Source organism: Trachemys scripta, chromosome 2 (genome assembly GCF_013100865.1).
Source record: "Trachemys scripta elegans isolate TJP31775 chromosome 2, CAS_Tse_1.0, whole genome shotgun sequence".
NCBI lineage: Eukaryota > Metazoa > Chordata > Testudines > Emydidae > Trachemys > Trachemys scripta.
In genome coordinates this window covers 65,126,148-65,148,013 of record NC_048299.1, presented here as the reverse complement: position 1 = coordinate 65,148,013, position 21,866 = coordinate 65,126,148, and the positions used below count along the sequence as shown (strand labels likewise).

General features: G+C 42.4%; 1 protein-coding gene across 1 annotated transcript in view; it reads right to left on the bottom strand.

Moving 5' to 3' along the window:
- Nucleotides 1-21,866, bottom strand: part of KCNH8 (potassium voltage-gated channel subfamily H member 8) — a 343,253-nt gene that overhangs the window by 216,504 nt on the left and 104,883 nt on the right. The window contains exon 2 of the mRNA XM_034760755.1: nucleotides 1,189-1,422. Coding sequence (XP_034616646.1) covers nucleotides 1,189-1,422 — 234 coding nt within the window. The remainder of the gene's footprint in view (nucleotides 1-1,188; nucleotides 1,423-21,866) is intronic.

Below are 21,866 nucleotides of genomic sequence, written 5' to 3'. Positions count from 1 at the left end.
TAGTGAACTACAGCCTCAAGCCCGAAATATTTTTTAATTGTTTGAGACCATTCTCACAGCAGTATGTTAATTGCTCACCCATTGGTTACTTGTGCTTGAGCATCACATATGGCCAGTGCTTCACTTCAAAGGCAACACAATCAAAACACCTAGCAACGAGTGAGGGAGGTGTTCTAAGAGGTGGAGTGAAGGAGCCTGCCATCAACAGAATGGGTGGAAGAATGGTCTATATCACTTGTCTACAGGCATGCTGATGCAAACCCAAGTCTTTTTTTCCCCTTGCTGATATATCTTCTGTGCAGACACATACAGATTTCACAGTCATAAATGGGGATCAAACTTAGGGCCTTCAGTGCAAAACGCACAAGCCTCTACCTCTTCATACAAATATGAACTCCTTTAGCTGTAAATAAGTAGGGGCTTGTGCTTTTCGGTCCCAATCCAATATCCACTGAACTAAGTCTAGGCACCTGTTTTTTGTTTGTTCGTTTTTTAAACCTTGGCTATTACATGTATTGTAGCAGCTAGAGAAAGAGCACTCTAAGACATTCAAAACTTTCTGAAAATTTCAGAATCAGTAGAGCTGGTTGAAACTTGGAATTTTCATTTGGTAAAACATTTTGATATTTGAAAATCTGTTTGTTCGTTCCAATTCTGGACAAATTTTGTGGGAATTCTCAAAAATCAAGCCATTTTGTGAAAAAATTGTGGGGTTTTTTTTTTTGGTCAAAATGGTATTTTCCCAAGGAAAACAGTTTCACTGTGAATTTTCCAACCAGATCTATCAGGCTAAATTTTTCCATGCTTAGTCTCTGTCTGTAGGTGAGTTTTAATTTAATTTTTGTTTTAAAGTTTCAATAAGACCAGGTCAATGTTTGATTACAAGAGGAGTAGACATGGTGCACCTTCTACACTGAATAAAACTCAGTGCTCCACACCGCAATTTATGTCTCTCCCGCTTTTTACAATACCCTGCAATTTATCACATAGATATTACCACTTCTACATATATATCCACACTTCTACCACCATAACAGCCCTGCCTTTATTCAAATCCATTCTGTAGCCTTCTGAACATTCACATGCAGTATTGTTAAATACAGTGGATATAGAACTACTATGCTGAATAATAGCAAATTTCACCTTGTCTGGAACTAATAGAACACTGATGAAAGCAATAAAACTCACCATTCTTCTTATAAAACATGACTTCTCCTTTGAATTCCACCTTATCTTCCAGTGACTTTTCAATTTGAAGAATCATCTGCTCATTTGTTTCAGCACCAAGTAAAAATTTACAGCTGCAGCTCTTCTGCATGACTTCAGTTCGTGCAAATCCAGCAAGTTCACAGAAGCCATCTGAACAGTAAACTATAGGGAATCCCTTAGCCACCTGAGCATTTGCAAGGATGAAGTTACTATCTGCAGAGGAACACAGAAGTAAAACATGAATTACAGACTGAATTACAGCATGTCTATCATAGTTCTTTGAATAGCTATGATGGATGCCACAACTGTGCATGAATACATAAAACCAGCCTGTGTACAGCAGAAGTATGTTATTGGGTTGAAATAAAGAGAATAATAGCAAACCAATGCCCCCAACTTTACCTATCCCATAACTCAGGGGTTGTGGGAAAGAGGGATCAGACTGAAACTTCCATTTCTCACTCACTAGACTGAATTTAGATTAAGTCCAGTGGCCAGAAGAAGTGGGCTGTAGTCCACGAAAGCTTATGCTCTAATAAATTTGTTAGTCTCTAAGGTGCCACAAGTACTCCTGTTCTTCTTTTTGCGGATACAGACTAACACGGCTGCTACTCTGAAACCTGTCATTACCATTTAAATGGCTCTTCATGATCGGTGTGGTATTTTTAAAATAAGTTAATGGTTTCAGAGCACTTTTTAGTGGACTGCTGTCAATATATCAAAACAACCACAACTGAGCACCTTAGTAGAGAAGCCAATGACTGAATGAGAAGAACTTAAATACCCCTTTACAATATCTCTCGAGGCATCTCTGAAGGTGGGATTGAGGCATGCTGGTGAAGCATTGTGGAGACAGCTGCCCTCTTACTTCTCAGGGTGCATCTCCTCTTTAGGGATGCAGATTTCAGTCTAAAAATCTGTCACACAAATGCTTTTCACAGGCATTCATGTTAAAAACCTAACATTATTTAAAAAGATCTATAACATATTTGTTATATTATGATTTAAAAAAATAAAATAAAAAACTTCTGGGACAAAATTCTTAATCAAGCAAGCCTCCCATTGAAGTAAATGAGCTTTGCTCACCTAAGGACCACATAATTTGCTCCCTTTAATATTATCAGGCTTATTAAACCTCATATTTTTATTTGCAATGTGTTTTAAAATGTGAGCAAGACTTCTAAAGAGTCATTTCATGCAAATTGCTTTTAAGAAGGAAAACAAAAGGACTAACCTTTATGTTACTAAGGAAATGGTAACTTGAAAATTAATAGTGGAGGAGCTCAGAAGAGCTTATAAAAAAATCTTTAAGGAAAAATTAGCCAATGATGAAACCCCAGATGTCTAAGATATCTAAGCTGGGCAGGTTCTTTTCAAAATCTCATTTGGTGACCATCTGTATCTTCATAAACCTAATACTTTTGAAAATTGGGCCCTAGATTAGTGCTTCAACTTCTTCATTCTTGAGACCACAACATAAGAGAGAAATCCTAATTTCGATCACCTTTCTCCTGTGTCTGTTACAGCTGTCCCCCTGCTGCATTCCTTTTTCCCCTCTCCTTTCTGTTTGTCCTGTGTGGCCGCCCCTCCCGGCCATTGTGCTAACTAAAGTCACAGCCCTATTCATAGGAATGGCTTGTACAGACTAACTGGAGCCATTGCTCTGACAGGGGAGGGGGCTTCTTTGTTTGGTTCCTTTGCTCGGGCTCTGTGTGGGGGGGCGCTGCCCAGAAATGCAAGACCTGAAGTGGCCAGCTAATTAAGCATATGAGTCATACCTGTGGCTCAGAACATGCCCAGGCATGCCTATGCTTACCTGCAGCCTTTCCCTGCCTTCTCTCCTCCCCTGTATCAAGAGGAGCCAATCAAAAGTACTGGTGGGAAACTGCCTGAGTTTGCCTTTAAAGCCGGACATTTTCTGATCAGACCTTGGAGAAGGTCCTTGCTTTGCCACTTGGTCTGATCAGCTAGGGGTCTTTGTGGGGCCTCCCTCCCTGCTCTCATTTGTTTTTGAGCGTACTCCCGTTTTTTTAAACTCCCCTCCCACGAACAACGAATTTGTGCCAGGAGATCTCCTGATTATTGTAAGCGAATCGAGTCCTCTCTCCATCCTCCGATGCTACTGCCGTTCCTGTCTCTGTGCTTGCTGCTGTCCTGGGGATTGGTAAGAACTCCCTCTTGCAAACTCCCCCTGTCCTAGCTGCTGGCCTTGTTTCCCCAGCAAACAGACCCAAGCTAACTCCTTGGTCTGTATCTGTAATCTGTTTCTTGCTCCGCAGCGCCTTTGCTGCTGGAAATAAGCCTGTGCCGCTGCTAGGCTGTGCCTTCCTGGACTATATCCTGGGCTGCTGGCTTGCAGCCACCCCACTGCTGCAGCCACCACTAGTTAACCCGCCCCTCCCCCGGACTGTACCCTGGGCACACACCACTCTGCCCTCCGGAACTGCTCCCCCTCCCAATCAAAGAAGCGGCATAGTGTAAGGTGCACCTATTAGAATCAGGTTCTTAGTCTAGATAAGTTGTAATTTCATTTTGCATAGCTGTGGTTAAGTTAGGTTTAAAGAATTGTTTGTATTGTGCTCTGTAAGTTAGATTTAAAAAAAATTGTTGCATTGTGTTCTGTTACTTGCTAATTTGTGTAGTCTTGGTTAAGTTAGATCATAGATAAGATTTTACTGTATTCTGTATAATTGTGGTTAAGTCTGTCTTCCCGCTGCCCTAACCACCACCCTGCCCCCAGAGCTTGCCCGTGTCTCCCCCCGAGCTCCCCAGTCACTTGTTGCAGTCTCTCTGCTGTTTAAACTTGCAGCCTGTCTGCTCTCTGTGTCTCCCTGAGTTTAAATCTCATCCCCCAACCTCACTCCTCTACCACTGCCTTTCTCTCTCTCTCTCTCTCTTTTAATCCCTTCCCCCACGTGCTCACCCCGCTCCTGCTGCTGCCAAACCTCAACTGTGTTACTGAAGTCTAGCATAAAACCCCATTGGTTACCCTTTTTCTCTCTAACACACCTCACATTTTACATTTACACCACTGTGACATATTTTTACCTAGAGTTGTTGGTTATTTAACACATTTTACCCATAACTGTTAGTTGGTTATATGCTGCTGTGACACACCCTTTACATAGGAACTGTTAGCTACCTGTTACATTTATACTTCAGTGTTAATTGGTTACCAACTGTATTGGACCCTACTATTGAAACCCCTTATCCTATTTACTAAAAGAAACCTCTCCCCAATTGTCTACCTTAACAAACCCCTCACTATTGAATTTTCCCTGTTTTTGAATTTTCTTAATAAAGTTTATTTTGCACCCCACCAGTGCAGTAGTTGTCCCCCAAGATCCCCTACCTGCGGGCAGGGTCATCCTGAATCTCTCTCAGTCCCCCTATTGTTGCTTCTCAAATATTTCAAACTTGTTTCCAGAAGTCTGAGCTGCTGCTCACCCAATTAGAAAAAAAAACAAAAAAAACCCAACTTTATCTTATCTCCAGCCAAGTTGATCACGTTTAATATACATTACAAAGAAGTTAATTTGGAACGTGTGTAAGAAATGAGAACTGCATTTTTCTAAACACATTTCTTAAAAGTGCATGCTAATGAGCTAATATTCTAATCATTTTAGCTTTGGCCTCATATCAGCAGAGACGGGGATACTGTAGAATGCACAGGAAGGTGAATCACAACCACTATTTAAATTAATCTGTTTCTTAGTTCTCTTGTTGCAGCGGCCCATTCTAGAACTCATGGTAGGCTCCATATAACTCTACTTGAAGAATAACAGTGATACTGGTTAGGGGTTTAGTTACAATCACATTTTATTTGATAATTCCTAACATTTAGGGATCTTTGGTAAAATGTCACATACAGAACCACTGTTCAGAATATAATTGTAGTTTACACCAAAGACAAAAATCACATGAAATAGTGGTAAATTTCTGATAATTTAGTTATGTACCACTCTTTCAAAACATCTGAATCATGACTCATCTAGAGACTGAAGCTCTTATATGCAATAGTCATATTAAATCACAAGCCCACTCAAACTCAGTCTTGATTTCAAAGTTCAATGTGTTTGCAAACTTCAACTGTTCATGTGAAATTTCAGAAGCATGGCCTGAAATTGTTTGCCTAGCTGTAAAGCTGGCAAATTCTGCTCCTCTTCAAACAGCCTCTGTCCCCCACATTTTAATAGGCAAAAGGAATCACATTAAAGACATTGAAGAAGTGGGTGGTGGTGCTAGGAGCTGCTGAAGTGGCATGGAAATAAAGAGGGGCTGGCTACTGGAGTTTTTGATTGGAGGTTCAAATCCAGTTTAAACCTTTCAAATTGCAGGGAACAGTTCACTTCAAGCCCCGGTGGATGAATCTGAAGGCGACTGCAACTCCTTTTGGGGTTTTTGGTTCATGAGGGCCACACAATCACCCTAACTCAGCAGCCCCCTCTGTTCTGGTCTCTTTTGGACTAGTATGGCACCCCCTCCATGTGGCGTATAGGTCCCGTTGCACAGCCTTTTTGCCTGTGCTTCTCCTACCATCAAGATAAAATGCAGGGCTTCAGTGTTGTAGGTGGCCTTTCGTGGTCTGTCCAAACTTCACCCTGAATGCCAAAAGCCAGTATTTTTCTTGTATTCTGCTCATTAATGTGTGTTTACCCTACAGCATCCTAAAGGGGACCCAGGTGCAGCTTTCTCCCAAAGCAGACATCTTTCATTGTTTAGAACTGTTTGTGTGATGAGGGGGAAGATACTGAATAAAATGCATCCCTGGATAAATATTCATAAGCGGATAATGGCTTGGGTCAGTCTGCACAATGTATAAATCTAAATATGTAAACAATTAAGTATTCATAGCTGTTTGGTGGGGAAACAGTGTATAAACCTACAGGAAAAAACAATGGACTTGATTCTCCTCATACTTAGATTTTATATCAGTGAAATTCCACTGACTTCAACTGAGTTACTCCTTATTTACACCATAGTGAGAGATGTTGGCTGATACTTGCTGGGACACCAGTATTTTTAGGACAATGCAGAGTTTTCTTTGGATAGGTTTGCCTTCAGGGGTTACATTTCACATGTCTGGGTTCAATTACTCACTCTTTGCTACTTTCTAATTAAAGATCTTTTCAAAATTGTTGATTAAATTCAAATAGATACTTCTTGTTTGCCACATATCTATTTTAAAAAATCTAGATCAGTTCAATGTATTGTTTGACTCCTCAGCCTGTCATTTTTATTTGCCTAACTAGGGAATAATTATTACCAATTGTACATTGACATATACTGCCCCTGCTGTCAACACAAAATCAAATCCCCATACTGCCAAAAGAATTAAAATCATATGCTTGCACTGCAACTTAATGATGGTGCTACAGTATAAAAGTGATGGATCTCACATCCCAAAAGCAACGGTAGCTATAAACTTAATTTATTTCTGGGTTTCTTATTGCTTACATTACAATTATCCACTGCAAAGTCATTTATCTCTTTATCTAATTCAGTGTCAGATGCATGAAGCAGACTCGAACACTGAAAGGACAAAAGGGGTTCTGGAGAATGCTACCTAATTGTAGGAGAGTTTGAATGTGTTTTTAGATACAGGAATAGATTAGAATATACTAATTATACTAAGAACTTGTAAATCATGGAATAGGGGCAAATTCTACCAGCAGTTACATTGAAGTAAATTTGGGATTGGTCCATTGACATCAGTGCTGTTGCATAAATCAGAGAAAAAAATGCTCAAAGAGCCTGATCCAAAACCCACTGAACTCAATTGCAGCCTTTCCGCTGACTTTAAAATATGTTGGCTCAGGTTCCTAGGGCTTGATCATACACTCATTAAAGTCAATGGCAAAGCTCCTACTAACTTTAATGCTGCAGGATCAGGGCCATAGTCTATTTCCTGATTTGCAAATTCCACTTTAACTAGAAATTGTGTACTTATAATTCTACTATACAAAGTATAAATCATAGTTACCCATGAAATAAACAAAAACCAGAAGAAAATGTATAAATGTTTCCACTGCCTGAACAATTAATATTTGTAAGAGTTGCTTCAACACTTGTGCTAAAAATAGTTTATATATAGGCCCAGTGGATTCTAAACAAAAATTGATCTGCTCGTTAATTAAAAAGATTCTAAAAAAGAAATACTATTAAGTACTATTTTAAATGTATACTGACATAATGTTTCTTCGCAGCTAAGTAATTTGATTTAATAGTGGTTTATTTCCACAATTTTGAAATTTGAAATAAAATCCCATACTCTTGTTTTGTGCATACATTCTGCAGTAATATTCCACAAATGAACCATAGAAACCACAGATCAATCAAGTTTAAGGTGACAGACAAAAAGCTTGGGCATTAAACTCAATGGGCTTTACTGAAAACCAGTCATCTCATAAAATACAAAAGTAGGAAGAATGAATTAGTATACAAATGAGAAATCTGTAGGCTGGAAGCTGAGGAAAAAGGAGTTACATCAGTGGTCCCCAAACTGTGAGGTCCAGAGGAATGTTTTTTGGGGGGGGGTGCAGTGGTGCCTGGGCCAGCCCCCACAGGGTAGGGAGGGAGTACCACCCAGCCCCACTCTGGCCCGAGCCCAGCTATACCCCCAGCCCCATCTCCACTCTGCCCCCTGCCACAGCTCTGCTCTGCTCCCAGCGCAGCCACAGCTCTAGGGCCAGTCACAGCTCTGCTCCACCCCCAGCCCAGCCTAGCTCCAGTTCTGACCCCAACTACACCTTCAGCCCAAGCTCCTCTGCTGTGCCAACTGTGCAGTAATGTAGGGGGGTTATGGACAGATTCCATTACTGGTAAGGGACGAATATGACAAGAAAAGTGTTGGCACCACTGGTTTACAGTAGAAGAGTTGATGTGGGCAATACAAAACAAACAGTTCACTGGAAAATTTGTTTCCACATGTGCATATGTGTAGAAACCACTAATCATATTTCTCTTAAAATAAAACTGGTAAAAGGCAACATCTCTTAATTCCCATTTAGTTGTTTCACTACATCAATGTAAATGCGTCTGTGTGCTGCCTCAAGTCAAGTGTCACTTGCTGAACAGCTCACGAGTAAAGGATGAATGGTGACAGTGCTCAAGTATGGCAGTCTAATAATGCTTTAAAAGATTGATTAGAAATCATGAGAGCCCTGCTAATGGCCACGTAAATACAGCTTCTGAGGAAAAAAACAAACAAACCTGCTGCACAACTGTGCTCCAGATTTCCTTTAAAAAGATTAAATCTCTAGTGCTTACAGTGGTGAAGATAAGCTTCGAAATGTGGGCCACATGCAAGTGATGCCTCCTTGAGTCTGCAGACATCTGAAATGATACTTCTGAGTGACATGTGAACAGCCCAATTCATCCCAACTCACGTGATTCATAGATTCATAGACTTTAAGGTCAGAAGGGACCATTATGATCATCTGGTCTGACCCCCTGCATGCTGCAGGCCGCAAGACCCTTCCCTGAACTCTACCGTTGAAGTCCCCAATCCTGTGTTTTTGTGACTTCAATCGGCTGAGACCCTCCTGCTAGTGATCCCTGCCCCATGCTGTGGAGGAAGGCGAAAAACCTCCAGAGGCTCAGCCAATCTACCCTGGAGGAAAATTCCTTCCCGACCCCAAATATGGCGATCAGTAATACCCCGAGCATATAGGCAAGAGTCTCTAGCCTGACCCTTGTTGGTCATTATGCTATTCACGTACCATTGCTTGGTTTTCCTTGGCTACTATGTTTTATCATTAAACCATTCCCTCCATAAACTTATCCAACTTAATCTTAAAACCAGACAGGTCCGTCGCCCCCACCGTTTCCCTCGGAAGGCCGTTCCAATATTTCACCCCTCTGACGGTCAGAAACCTTCGTCTAATTTCAAGCCTAAACTTCCCCCCGGCCAGTTTGTATCCATTCGTTCTCGTGTCCACATTAGTACTAAGCTGGAATAATTCCTCTCCCTCCCTTGTGTTATCCCCTCTAATATATTTAAAGATAGCAATCATATCCCCCCTCAGCCTTCGCTTTGTCAGACTAAACAACCCAAGCTCCTCTAATCTCTTTTCATACGACAGGTTTTCCATTCCTCTGATCATCTTAGTCGCCCTTCTCTGCACCCGTTCCAGTTTGAGTTCATCTTTTTTAAACATTGGAGACCAGAACTGCACACAGTACTCCAAATGAGGTCTCACCAGCGCCTTATACAACGGGAGCAGGACCTCCCTATCCCTACTAGATATACCACGCCTAATACATCCCAAGACCGCATTGGCTTTTTTCACCGCCACGTCACATTGTCGACTCATAGTCATCCTGCGGTCCACAAGGACCCCTAGGTCCTTCTCCTCTTCCGTTGCTTCTAACCAATGCATCCCCATCTTGTAACTAAAATTGTTATTATTCATCCCCAAATGCATCACCTTACACTTTTTACTATTAAATTTCATCCTATTTCTGATACTCCAATTCACTAGGTCATTCAAGTCTCCCTGCAGAATATCCCTATCCTCCTCCGAGTTTGCAACTCCTCCCACCTTCGTATCATCCGCAAACTTTATCAGCCCACTCTTGCAATCGGTCCCGAGGTCAGTTATAAATAGATTAAATAAGATGGGTCCCAAAACCGAACCTTGAGGCACTCCACTAGTAACCTCCCTCCAACCCGACAGTTCACCCTTTAATACGACCCGCTGCATTCTCCCCATTAACCAATTCCTTATCCACCTCTCGATTTTCATATCGATCCCCATGTTTTTCATTTTAACCAATAATTCCTCATGGGGTACTGTATCAAACGCTTTACTGAAATCCAGGTATATTAGGTCCACCGCGTTTCCCTTATCTAATAAGTCCGTTACTTTCTCAAAGAAGGAGATCAGATTCGTTTGGCACGATCTGCCCTTCGTAAAACCATGCTGTAATTTATCGCATTTGCCATTCACCTCAAGGTCCTTAAGTAGTTTCTCTTTCAGAATCTTCTCCAACACCTTGCACACTACTGATGTTAAACTAACAGGCCTATAGTTACTCGGGTCACTTTTTTTTCCCTTTCTTAAAAATAGGAACCACATTGGCTATTCTCCAGTCTAAAGGGACCACCCCCGAGTTTACAGATTCATTAAATATAGTCGCTAACGGGCCTGCTATTTCCCGCGCCAATTCCTTCAATATTCTCGGATGAAGATCGTCCGGTCCACCCGACTTAGTCCCATTAAGGCGTTCTAGTTTTGTTTCTACCTCGGATGCGGTAATCCCCCATCCTGTATGCCCCTCTGTAACGGTGCCAGTATCCCTAATACCTTCATTGGCCTCATTAAACACCGATGCAAAATATTCATTGAGATATAGCGCCATGCCTAGATTATCTTTAATCTCACCTCCGGCATACCTAACAGGCATGTTGGATACTTTATTATTTATTTCCAAGGTGTGCTTGCAAGTGTGAACTTTGAATGAAAAAAAAAAAAAAAACTAGCTATGCATCCAAGTTTGCAGGCCAAGTTTGAAGGACATTTTTGGAAATTTGTATGCCAAAGAAAAGGCAGTAAACTCAGAAAAACAAATATTGATCAAGCAATTCCTGTAGAAATATAGCAGAACTGGGTGTATACTGCAAAAAACATTACACAAGCATTCATCTGGATTTAAAAGCCAAATTGTTTCAGCTATATTCTTGCTCCTTTGCGTTCCTTTTCTGTGAACATCCAAGTAATTCAATTTTACTGTCATGAATGCCTACAGAAAGCATGTATGAAGCACAAAAAGCTAACAGGAATTCCAAACACCTTCAGCAGACCCTTGGCACAGACTCAGAGTCAATTAAACAAGTTGAACGAAGATCATTCTACTTATACCTTTCATAACTAGAACCACCCAACCAACCAACTTGGCACCCAGCCAATAACCCTTACAGTAGCCTAATTTTTTTCTAGGAACAATCCTCTAGCAGATCTGGATAAAGTCCAGAAGGAAAATGATCTACCATTTAAAAAAAAATACCATAATTGTGCTTCTATCTTTCTCTAAATTGGTATCTCTCCCTCAGAGAGTCAGAGCTCTAATGGTTTTTGCAATCTGTTGTCCTCTTTTTCCAATCAGGGAACAGAAACTATACCTTATTACTTATGTAACCAATCACCATTGACTATCACAGTTCTAAGTTTACACACACACATGCAGCCAAATCTCTATCAACATCTAACCACATATACTGAGCAGGGCCAGCTCTACCATTTTTGCTACCCCAAGCAAAAAAAAAGGCCGCTCAGACTGCCACCCGAACTGCCGAAGCAAAAAAAAAAAAAAAAAAAAGCCACACACCACCAAAAAAAACCCCAATAATGCCCAGACTGTGCCGCCCCAAGAATGGACAGAATGCTGACCCTTAGCATGTGCCACCCCAGGCACGTGCTTCCGCCGCTGGTGCCTGGAGCCAGCCTTGATACTAAGTATTAAATACTTTCAGCAAACTGTTCATGATCAGAGTGAAAAAAAAACAACAATATAGAACACAAACCTCAAGAGAAGACAAAGGCTAAATTAATTGAGTAAATAATTTACATAACTAATATATAGATTGGAGTATGCTTCAGAATCCTTCCAAATCAGAGGAGCTATGATATTTAGGCCTAATCCAACAGTTCCTGCTCAGGCAACTCACAACGTGAGTCAGTTAATGGCAGTTTTGCCCAAGTTAGGGAGTGCAAGAATGTACAATAAGAAGTGTAAAAGTTTATTGAATGACTAAAATAGCAGCTGAAAATATTAAGGCTAACAGATGTAACAGAAACTGATTTAATCCCTGACATATTTTCAACAAACAATTGTCTCCATGGTGGACTTGAGGATGGGAGCATTTTATAACTCAAACTCTCTGAGGGCCAAATTTTCCTCAGATGAGTATGGCCCATTGAAGTCTATCAGACTGCTTATCATAATAAGGAGAAAAGGGTTTACTTAGACTTAAGCGAACTGCAAGAAAGCAGATAGTTAACTAGTACCCCTCCCCATTCTGGGTTATGGGAATATTATATCTTTAAATGCATTTGGAATGGCACTGATGAAGATAGAAATGTTACATAATAAAGTACAAGTCTGTACTTTCTTATGAATGCAGGACCCATCACTGTAAACTTTACAATTGAATTAATTGGCCAAGTCTCTCCAAGTGAAGTCTGACATTGATTTAGTTCACTGCATATACGTGTTCATAGTTAGGCAACATTTACAAATGCAGGGTACAAACATACCTTCGCTCAACCCAGTCAATTATTTCTAAAGTGTTCATGAAACAAGATGGCCCGCTCCTTTATAGGCCGGGGGCCTGAGGCCGACTAAGGGCTTGGCTACACTTGCGAGTTATAGCGCATTAAAGGAGCCCCGGGTGCACTAGTTCACTACCCATCCACACTGGCAAGGCACATAGAGCACTCTGACTCCATGGCTAGAGCGCTCCTGGTACACCACCTCGGCGAGTAGAATAACGTTTGATGCGCCACCACTCAGCATCACTGTGAACGAGGTGTTGCGTTACTGCACTCTGATCAGCCTCTGGAAACGTCCCATAACCACCTTAAGTCAAGTGGCCACTCTTGTCATTGTTTTGGATAAGCCAGCATGCTTATCTGCTCTGAGACAAAGCAACCATTACTATGGAATGGTGTGTGTGTGTGTGTGTGTGAGAGTGAGAGAGAGAGAGAGAGAGACACGGACGGGGGTGAAGGGGAGGACTTACAAGACAGCATGCTGACACTCTCAGCCCCCCAAAAACCCATTATCTCCCCCCCAACATACACACAACACACTCCTTGTCACACTCCACCTCCCCCATTTGAAAAGCACGTTGCAGCCACTTGCATGCTGGGATAGCTACCACAATGTACTGCTCTCTGTGGCCATTGCAAGAGCTGCTAATGTGGCCATGCCAGTGTGCTGGCAGCTGTCAGCGTGGACAGACTACAGCACTTTCCCTACTGCACTCTATGAAGGCTGGTTTAACTCAAAGCACTCTACATCTACAAGTGTAGCCATGCCCTAACCCTGTTTAATTAGCCCCACCCTGCAACAACTGTGCAGTATGTGGGGAGGAAGCCCATTAGTGTGGAGCTAGCTGTAGAGGAGACTAGTATGAACTCCTGTGGTAGGCCACTGGAATGTGATCCTGAGGCCAGCATTTCACAAGGAACAGGCATCTGAAGAAAAGCTGTGGTGGAAGGAGACGGTTTTGGTTTATGATATACTTGGACACCCAATAGGGGAAAGCCTAGGGAGTCAGCAGGCTGATAAGAGTGAGAAGAACAGTGAGTTGAGCCTGGGAGGAGTGAAGGACCTTTTGTTTTTTGGGAACTTGGGACTGTTGTTGAAAGTGGTGCTCATTTTGGGATGTTGAATACCCCTAGACGGGACTGAACTTTTAACTGACCTGGCCAGAGGACTAAGCCACCAAAGGCCCGAAGAGAGATGTCCAACAGGAAGAACCTACCAAGGAGAAGGCCCTGCACCTAGCCACAAGGGCGTGTTGCCTGGTGAGTTGTTTCTTTGAATGTGGGGCTTGCTCTTGTGTGGGACTCTATAGCAATCCAGAACTACAACCGACAATGGGGCCCATCTAATGAGGGGCTGAGCTATCTCAACTCCCATTGAAATCCAGGTGCTAGATGACAAATGCCCCACAGGATGTGACTCTAGGTGTGTAAACTTTTGGGGATTGTAGTCCCAAATAAAGTGGGTAGAAAATATACCTTTTCCACTGGAATAGCCACAAAACTAGGACTGATACTGAAAATATTGTGTAAGACTTATTACCAGTGGTGAGCTGGAGCCGGTTCACACTGGTTCACACGGACCAGTTGTTAAATTTAGAAGACGGTTTAGAACCAGTTGTTAAAGGGCTGGGCAAACTCCGGTCCGTGGGCAAACTCCGGCCCATGGGACCATCCTGTCCGGCCCGCCTGAGCTTCCGGCTGGGGAGGCTCCCCCTGCCCCTCCCCTGCCTTTCCTCCTCTCGCAGAGCCTGGCGCCAGCGCTCAGGACCACTCCTGGGCAGCTCTGCAGCTCCTGCCGCTTTGACAGGCATGGTAAGGGGGTGGGGCTGCGAGCTCCAGCGGGCCACGTGGCATCCATACACGCTGCCCTGAGCAGCATGGTAAGGGGGCCGGGCCGGGGAGGAGGGGTTGAATAAGGGGCAGGGAGAGGTTGGAAGGGGGAGGTAGGTTCTGCGGGGGCGGTCAGGGGACAGGGAATGGGCGGGGGTTGGGTAGGCGTGGGAGTTTCCGGGATCTATCAGGGTGGTGGTGGATGGGGTCAGGCAGAGGTGAAAGTAAGTCGGTACGCCCCGGTACGGTGTACTGGCAAGAGCTGGTGTGCCGTAGCGGGGCGGCCCGGCTTCCCCAGGCGGCAATTTAAAGGGCCAGGGCTCCCACTGCCTCTATTGCCCTAGGCCCTTTAAATAGCCACCAGAGCCCCGCCACTGCTACCCAAGGGCTCCGGGGTCTATTTAAAGGGCTAGGGCAATAGAAGCAGGGGAGTCCTGGGCCCTTTAAATAGCCCCCGGAGCCCTGGAGTAGCGGCAGGGCTCCAAGGGCTATTTAAAGGGCCCAGGGCTCTGGCTGCCTCTACAGCCCCGGCCCTTTAAATAGCCCCCAGAGTCCCGCTGCCGGAGCCCTGGGGTAGCAGCGGCAGCTGGGGGCTCCGGCAGCGGTTTAAAGGGCCAGGGGCGGTAGCAGTGGCCGAGCCCTGGGCCCTTTAAACTGCTGCCGGAGCCCCCGGCTGCTGCTGCTACCTCAGCAGGGGAAAGGGAAGGCACTTACTGGTACAGGGCGGGCTGGGGCTGGCTCTGAGCCCCCCCATTCCTGCCCCTTCCACCCGAGGCTCCGCCCATTCCGGGGGCCAGAGCCGGCCCCAACCCAACCCCGTACCGGTAAGTCCCTATTTCTACTTTCAATCCTGGGGTTGGGGCAGTCAGGGGACAGGGAGAGGGGCAAGTTGGGTTGGGCTCTGGGGGACATTTATGATGGGGGGGGTCTCGGACTTGTAGTCACTGGGCGGCGCTTAATAACTGGTTCCCTACCAGGTCGGCAGCAGCACTTTGGTTCCCTACCAGGTCTTCGGCAGCGAGTCCTCACTCGCTCCAGGTTTTTGGCGGAACTTTGGCGGCGGATCCTTCAGTGCCGCCGAAAACCCAGAGCAAGTGAACGACCCGCCGCCGAAGACCCGGTAGGGAACCGGTTGTTAACATTCTGGCAGCTCATCACTGCTTATTACCATGAGTAAGTTTAATGGGCCTTCAATGAGACTATTTTCTGTAGTAAGTACGGTGTCTAGTAGTGTTTGCAGAATGGTGGGAATTGGGTTGGTTTTATGTAAAGTTAGGCAGACACTGCAAAAGACTTTCAGCAAATATTGACTTTAAGAATTAAATGCTCACAGAAACAGCAATTTTTAAGCACATACTGGAGAATATTCCCAGATGTCAAATTTAAAAATTCACCTGCCATAAACACACACACTGGAAAATCTGATTCTAAAAGTTCTCATCAAGGAACAGAAATATACCTCATGACTTAAGTAACTAAACTTACACAGCTTAATTCTCAGACTTCACATACCAGATACTCATGTCAAATTGCTCAAAAGTGAGCATACAATCAAATAATTTTCTCAAGATAATGGGTGAATTTGAGAAAATTGCAATCTGTGTGGAGACAAAATGTATCAAATAAGTGATTCATTATGAATTATTCCCTTAACTCTAAAAAATAATAATAATAATTAGTTCCTTATTTTAAGAAACCTCTTCAGTATAAAGTGACCTGAAGGTGTCACTTCTCAATACTGCCTTACTTTCAATAGAAAAGTCTGCACTACATTTTTCCACCTCCACCCACTTCTCGCTCCACCCTCTGCTCAGTCCCCCTCCAAAAATTCTAACACTTTCAAATTTGGGTTGGCTGCTTAAGTTAGGCACTCATGTTTGAAAATGCTGGCCCAAAATTTATATAGTCAGTCAAATCTTTTGCCTCCAAAAGTAATTTTGTAGAAGTTAGTATGGAATTTTCCTTCAGACCCACCAAATAAATAATTAATTAGGAGCATTACAGAGAAAAAGGGTTTGGGGGTATTGGCCAATATAAGTGTTACCATACTAGTAGAAATGGGTCAATCTTGTACGGGACTTCCCCGGTCTCTAATTTGCACTATTGAATTCACCATTAGTATCTTTAGCACCATCTAGTGGTCTAACTCTGATCTCAGGTATTGTATGTGGCTGTATCACAGTGCTGATTTTACCAACTATGCAGCAATGCATGTCATGTAACTAATATCCTAGCTAAGCCTTTAGAAGTTACTGTATTTGTAGTGGGGTAGTGCCTAAAAACTACACTCAAAATTGGAGCCCCATATTGTGCTAGATGCTCCACAAACACAGAGGACGACACTGAACATGGATGAGCAGGCAGCTTCAGTGGCTGGAAACGCTTCCTTTTACCTCCAACTTGCTAAGAATCACCAGCCCTTCCTGCTAGATGAAGCCCTGGCCACAGCGATCCATGCATTTGTCACCACCATATTGGAACACTACAATTCATTGTATCTGAAGATGAATGTGAAGACAATGCAAAGTCTGGGGCAAACGACAGCTGTCTATAAAAAGAAGAACAGAAGTACTTGTGGCACCTTAGAGACTAACAAATTTATTAGAGCATAAGCTTTCGTGGACTACAGCCCACTTCTTCGGATGCATATAGAATGGAACATATATTGAGGAGATATATATACACACATACAGAGAGCATAAACAAGTGGGAGTTGTCTTACCAACTCTGAGAGGCCAATTAATTAAGGGAAAAAAAACTTTTGAAGTGATAATCAAGCTAGGCCAGTACAGACAGTTTGATAATAGGTGTGAGAGTACTTACAAGGGGAGATAGAGTCAATGTTTGTAATGGCTCAGCCATTCCCAGTCCTTATTCAAACCGGAGTTGATTGTGTCTAGTTTGCATAGACAGCTGTCTATATCCATCCCAGTTTTGCCCATGTAAGCACATTGGGTTTGTGCCATGGTCCCTCTGTAGGCTCCCACTTCTCATCCACTGCCAGTTCAGGACATTGGTCAATCTTCAAAGCCACTAATAGATCAGGTCACAACTAGACAGGAAGCCACATCTCCCTCTATGAACAGCATGGAAATGCTGTCCTCTGGGATAATGCAAAGCATAAAGCCCAGAATGAAGTGCATCAGAGCCAGGAGTTAAACATTTTCAGCTCAGGGGATTTGATAGTGGAATAGACTTCCAGAGGAGATTAGATGAAGCCAGAATCTGACCACCTTTAGGAAACACTGTTAACCTTCCTATTTAATAAAGTTTCTCACCAAAACCCCATTTATGACATCTACCACTATGCTTTAAAAATATTTTAAAAAAAGCAGAAGTTTCTATAACTCAAAAAGGGAGAAGAGCTAGAAACTCCATGAAGTCCACTAGCAACTTTGTCAGTGCCACTCTATTTACATGGAAGGTGCTCGGATACTACAGTGATTGGTGGTAGTACAAAATTATGAGAAAAAGACCAACAGATGGATATTGTCCCCACCTTGAGGAGCATTAGCATAATTTGATATAAGATGTAATATACATATGTGACCAAAAAACGAGGAAGGACAGCAGTGGGGGAGAGAAAATAGGTAATAATTCATTTACACAATTTTGCTATGTTTCTGGGGGTTTACTTAGACCTAATACAAGGTTTAAGTAAACTTACTTCTTACTGCCTTCTGGGATTTACTTAGACCTAAGTGAACTGAAAGAAAGAATATAGTAAACTAGTACCTCTCCTCATTCTGGGTTATGGGAATATTATATGGGAAGTTTGGTTTATATTGTATGGGGAGTTTGGTGGTGATATATTTTTTTTTTTTTTTGTACAAGATATTTAACATTCTTTGGGAATTAAAAACTAGTTCTCTGTGGTCAATCAAGTAGAATATCCAAGAAAAGTGCAATACATATCTGGCATCACCTATAATTACATTATTTGATAACAGATGCCTTATTATGTAAATTCTTCAAGTTCAAATTCTATTAGTAGCAGTATTCCTTTGACTCTTCCTCAGGAGGAGATTACTCTGAAAAGGTCAGTAATTGTGTTACTCAGTCAAATTTAGCAACCATCAGAAAAAGAGGCGAAAGCGCATTTCAGTTCCCTGCCTCAAAAAATTTGCATTCTACCTATCTATTTGGGGATCATATCTACTTCTATATTTGTACAGCATTAGGCACCAATGGTCTAAGAGCTAAATTAAAACAATTTACAAAACAAATGGTCCTTGTTCCTTTCTCTTCCAGAAAAGTATCTGACATTCTCAAATCAGGTAGACTACATCAACTATTTGACACAGATGATTACTATTATCAATAACCGTTCCAATGGATATAATTAAATATTGGTAAGCGATATTCCAAAACTATGATTACTCATAACGGGCCGAAATGTAGACCTATTTGAACTGTAACTTAATATTTTGAGCTGGGACTACATTTATTTCAGCTTGTAAGTGACAGCAAAGCAGCTCTTTTTATTAGGAGCATTTATCAAGGGAAAATAAAGATGCTACAGAATAAAGGCCTCCTGCTGTTACCTATGAGCCCATTTGTTCATACTTGCATTCATGGAAGTCCTCCCCACCTTGTATCCCTGTATAGGAGTCAGGCACAATGGGAGCATAAATGATTACTCCAGGCTAACGGGACTCCAGGGCTAGTCTCCCCTCTCCCCTTCCTGGCCTCTATGGGCAACACTATGGCCTTGTTACAATCTCCAAGGGAGGTTCATCTACCCCACTGCCACTCAAGCTCTCTCTCAGAGACTGGTGTGGTAACCGTGCTCTTCCGGTGTTCTGGAAGGCATTGTGCCAGTCTGAGTTCCACTGGCTCAAGGAATTCCTGCTACCGGAGTATACTTGGCCATTGTTCCCTCATCTAGTACATCCTTTTGAGCCCAATATGTAAAGGTACACCCAAAATATTCTTTTTCTAAATGACTATATTGATTTTCTATTTTTAGATTACAATATACTACTCTCACCAGAGTAGTTTTTGTTTTTTATGGAAGTTGATTTAGTATTAGTATCCTATATTCTGACTGGTTTTGAGAACAGATTTATTTTGGGATTCAGACAGTTTATCCAAAACTCCTGATCATGACTGGTTTTTGCTGTAAGTTTGGATTTTTGATTAATGAGCCAGACATCACAATCTGAAGTTTGGCCTCCCTTAGAAACAAACCATTGTCCTAGGGTGAATTGGAAAGCCACTCTCTTACCCACACAGACACTGCATACCATTACGTTAAACAGCTCTCGGGTTTTATCTCTGTCCTTTCATGTATATGTCTCTGCAAATGCTGATAATATTTAGGAAGGGAGTACTTGTAATCTTCCTGTTCTCAGTGATTTAGTTTATATCAAAGCCTTCTTTGTGCTGTCTGCGGAACCTCACTACTCTGTGATGAATGTTGCAGGAGATACATATTTCACAGAAAGGATGATCCAGTATTCCTGGGGACTTCCACCTACTTTCATTCATCATATTGCCCTTAGCTGTAGACAGGACTCTACAAAACAAATCATTCCTAGGCATACAATGTATGCTTTTAAAAAGTTGTTTTTGCCAATAAAATGAAAAGCTGTAGAAAGAACAAGAACATAGTGGCTCTCTCATCACTGTATACATTCCTCTTGAGAAACGAGGTTGAATGAGAGGCTTCATGATTTGACAAGAGTGCTCATCAGCTTACAGAATATACTTCCTGCCTCCTGGAATGGAGTCATCCCCTTGCCCCCCATACACCTCAGCTAGCAGAGCTGCCTGACTGCAAAGGAGGAGTGAACTGCACCCTGATAAGAGAAGTACTTTAGTCTCTGTCCCTGGGACAAAGCAAGAGAGGAGTAGGGGGAAAACCTCGAGAGGGAGTCACAATTCATTTCCTAAGCTCTCTTTGGAACAATACAGCTCTATCCCACCCACTATTCAGGGATAAGCCTGAAGGTGAAACAGCCCATGGAGTTTTGACATCATTAGTTTGCAGCAAGGGATCTAGCATCCTCAGGAGAGGAGATTCTAACATCTCTCTGGGCAGGTCTACACTTAAAATGCTGCACTGGTGCAGCTGCAGTGCTTTAATGAAGACGCTCTTTGTCAATAGGAGACCGGTCTCCCATCAGCATAGTGAATCCACCTCCCTGAGAGACGGTAACTATGTCAACAGAAGAAGCTGTCCTGCCAACATAGTAGTGTCTACACCAGGAGTTCGGTTGGTATAACTACATTGCTCAGGGCATGGATTTTTCACACCCCTAAACTATGTATTTATACCAATGTAAATCTGTAGTGTAGACCAGAGATCAGATGATATATTGGCAATTAAGATTTAAAGTATTGGCCTTCACAACATCCTCTGGCAAGAAGTTCCACAAGTTGACTATGCGTTGTGGAGAAAAAATACTTCCTTTTGTTTTAAGCCTGCTGCCTGTTTCATTTGGTGACCCCTAGTTCTTGTGTTATGAGAAGCAGTAAATAACACTTCCTTATTTACTTTCTCCACACCAGCCATGATTTTATAGACCTTTATCATATCCCCCCTTAGTCATCTTTTTCCAAGCTGAAAAATCCCAGTTTTATTAATCTCTTCTTCTCGTATGGCAGCCATTCCATATCCCTAATCATTTTTGTTGCCCTTTTCTGAACCTTTTCCAATTCCAATATCTTTTCTGAAATGGGGCGACGACATCTGCATACACTATTCAAGGTGTGGTCATACCATGGATTTATAGAGAGACAGTATGATATTTTCTGTCTTATTATCTATCCCTTTCTTAATGATTCCCAACATTGTTCGCTTTTTTGACTACCGCTGCACATTGAGTGGATATTTTCAGAGAACTATCCACAATGATTCCAAGATCTTTCTTGAGTAGTAACAGCAAATTTAGACTCAATCATTTTACATGTATAGTTGGGATTATGTTTTCCAATGTGCATTTCTTTGCATTTATCAACATGAAATTCATCTGTCAGTTTGGTGCCCAGACACCCAGTTTTGAGAGATCCTTTTCTAGCTCTTTGCAGTCTGTCTGGGACTTAACTATCTTGAGCAATTTTATATTGGCAAATTTTGCCACCTCACTGTTTACCCCTTTTTCCAGATAATTTATGACTATATTGAATAGGACTCAGCCCAGTATAGAGCCCTGGGGGACACCACTACTTACCGGTCTCTATTTTGAAAACTGACCATTTATTCCTCCCTTTGTTTGCTATCTTTTAACTAGTTACCAATCCATGAGAGGACCTTCCCTCTTCTCCCATGACAGCTTACTTTACTTAAGAGCCTTTGGTGAAGGACCTTTTCATACCCTGAGAAGTAACTGCCACAGCCATGCTTATCATTCACACAACATTTGTTATCACAGCATGGCTCTAGGGCTCTATTTCCATTCTAAAAATATGTATAATTAGACCTGGTCTAATTTCCATTCCATGGGAAATTACAACATTGGGGGTGGGGGGAAAGAAGTGTTCCAAATCTCAACAAAAAGCTGAAATTTCAAAATTCCCCTCCAAAGGAAAATTTTGAAAAAATTAAATTTA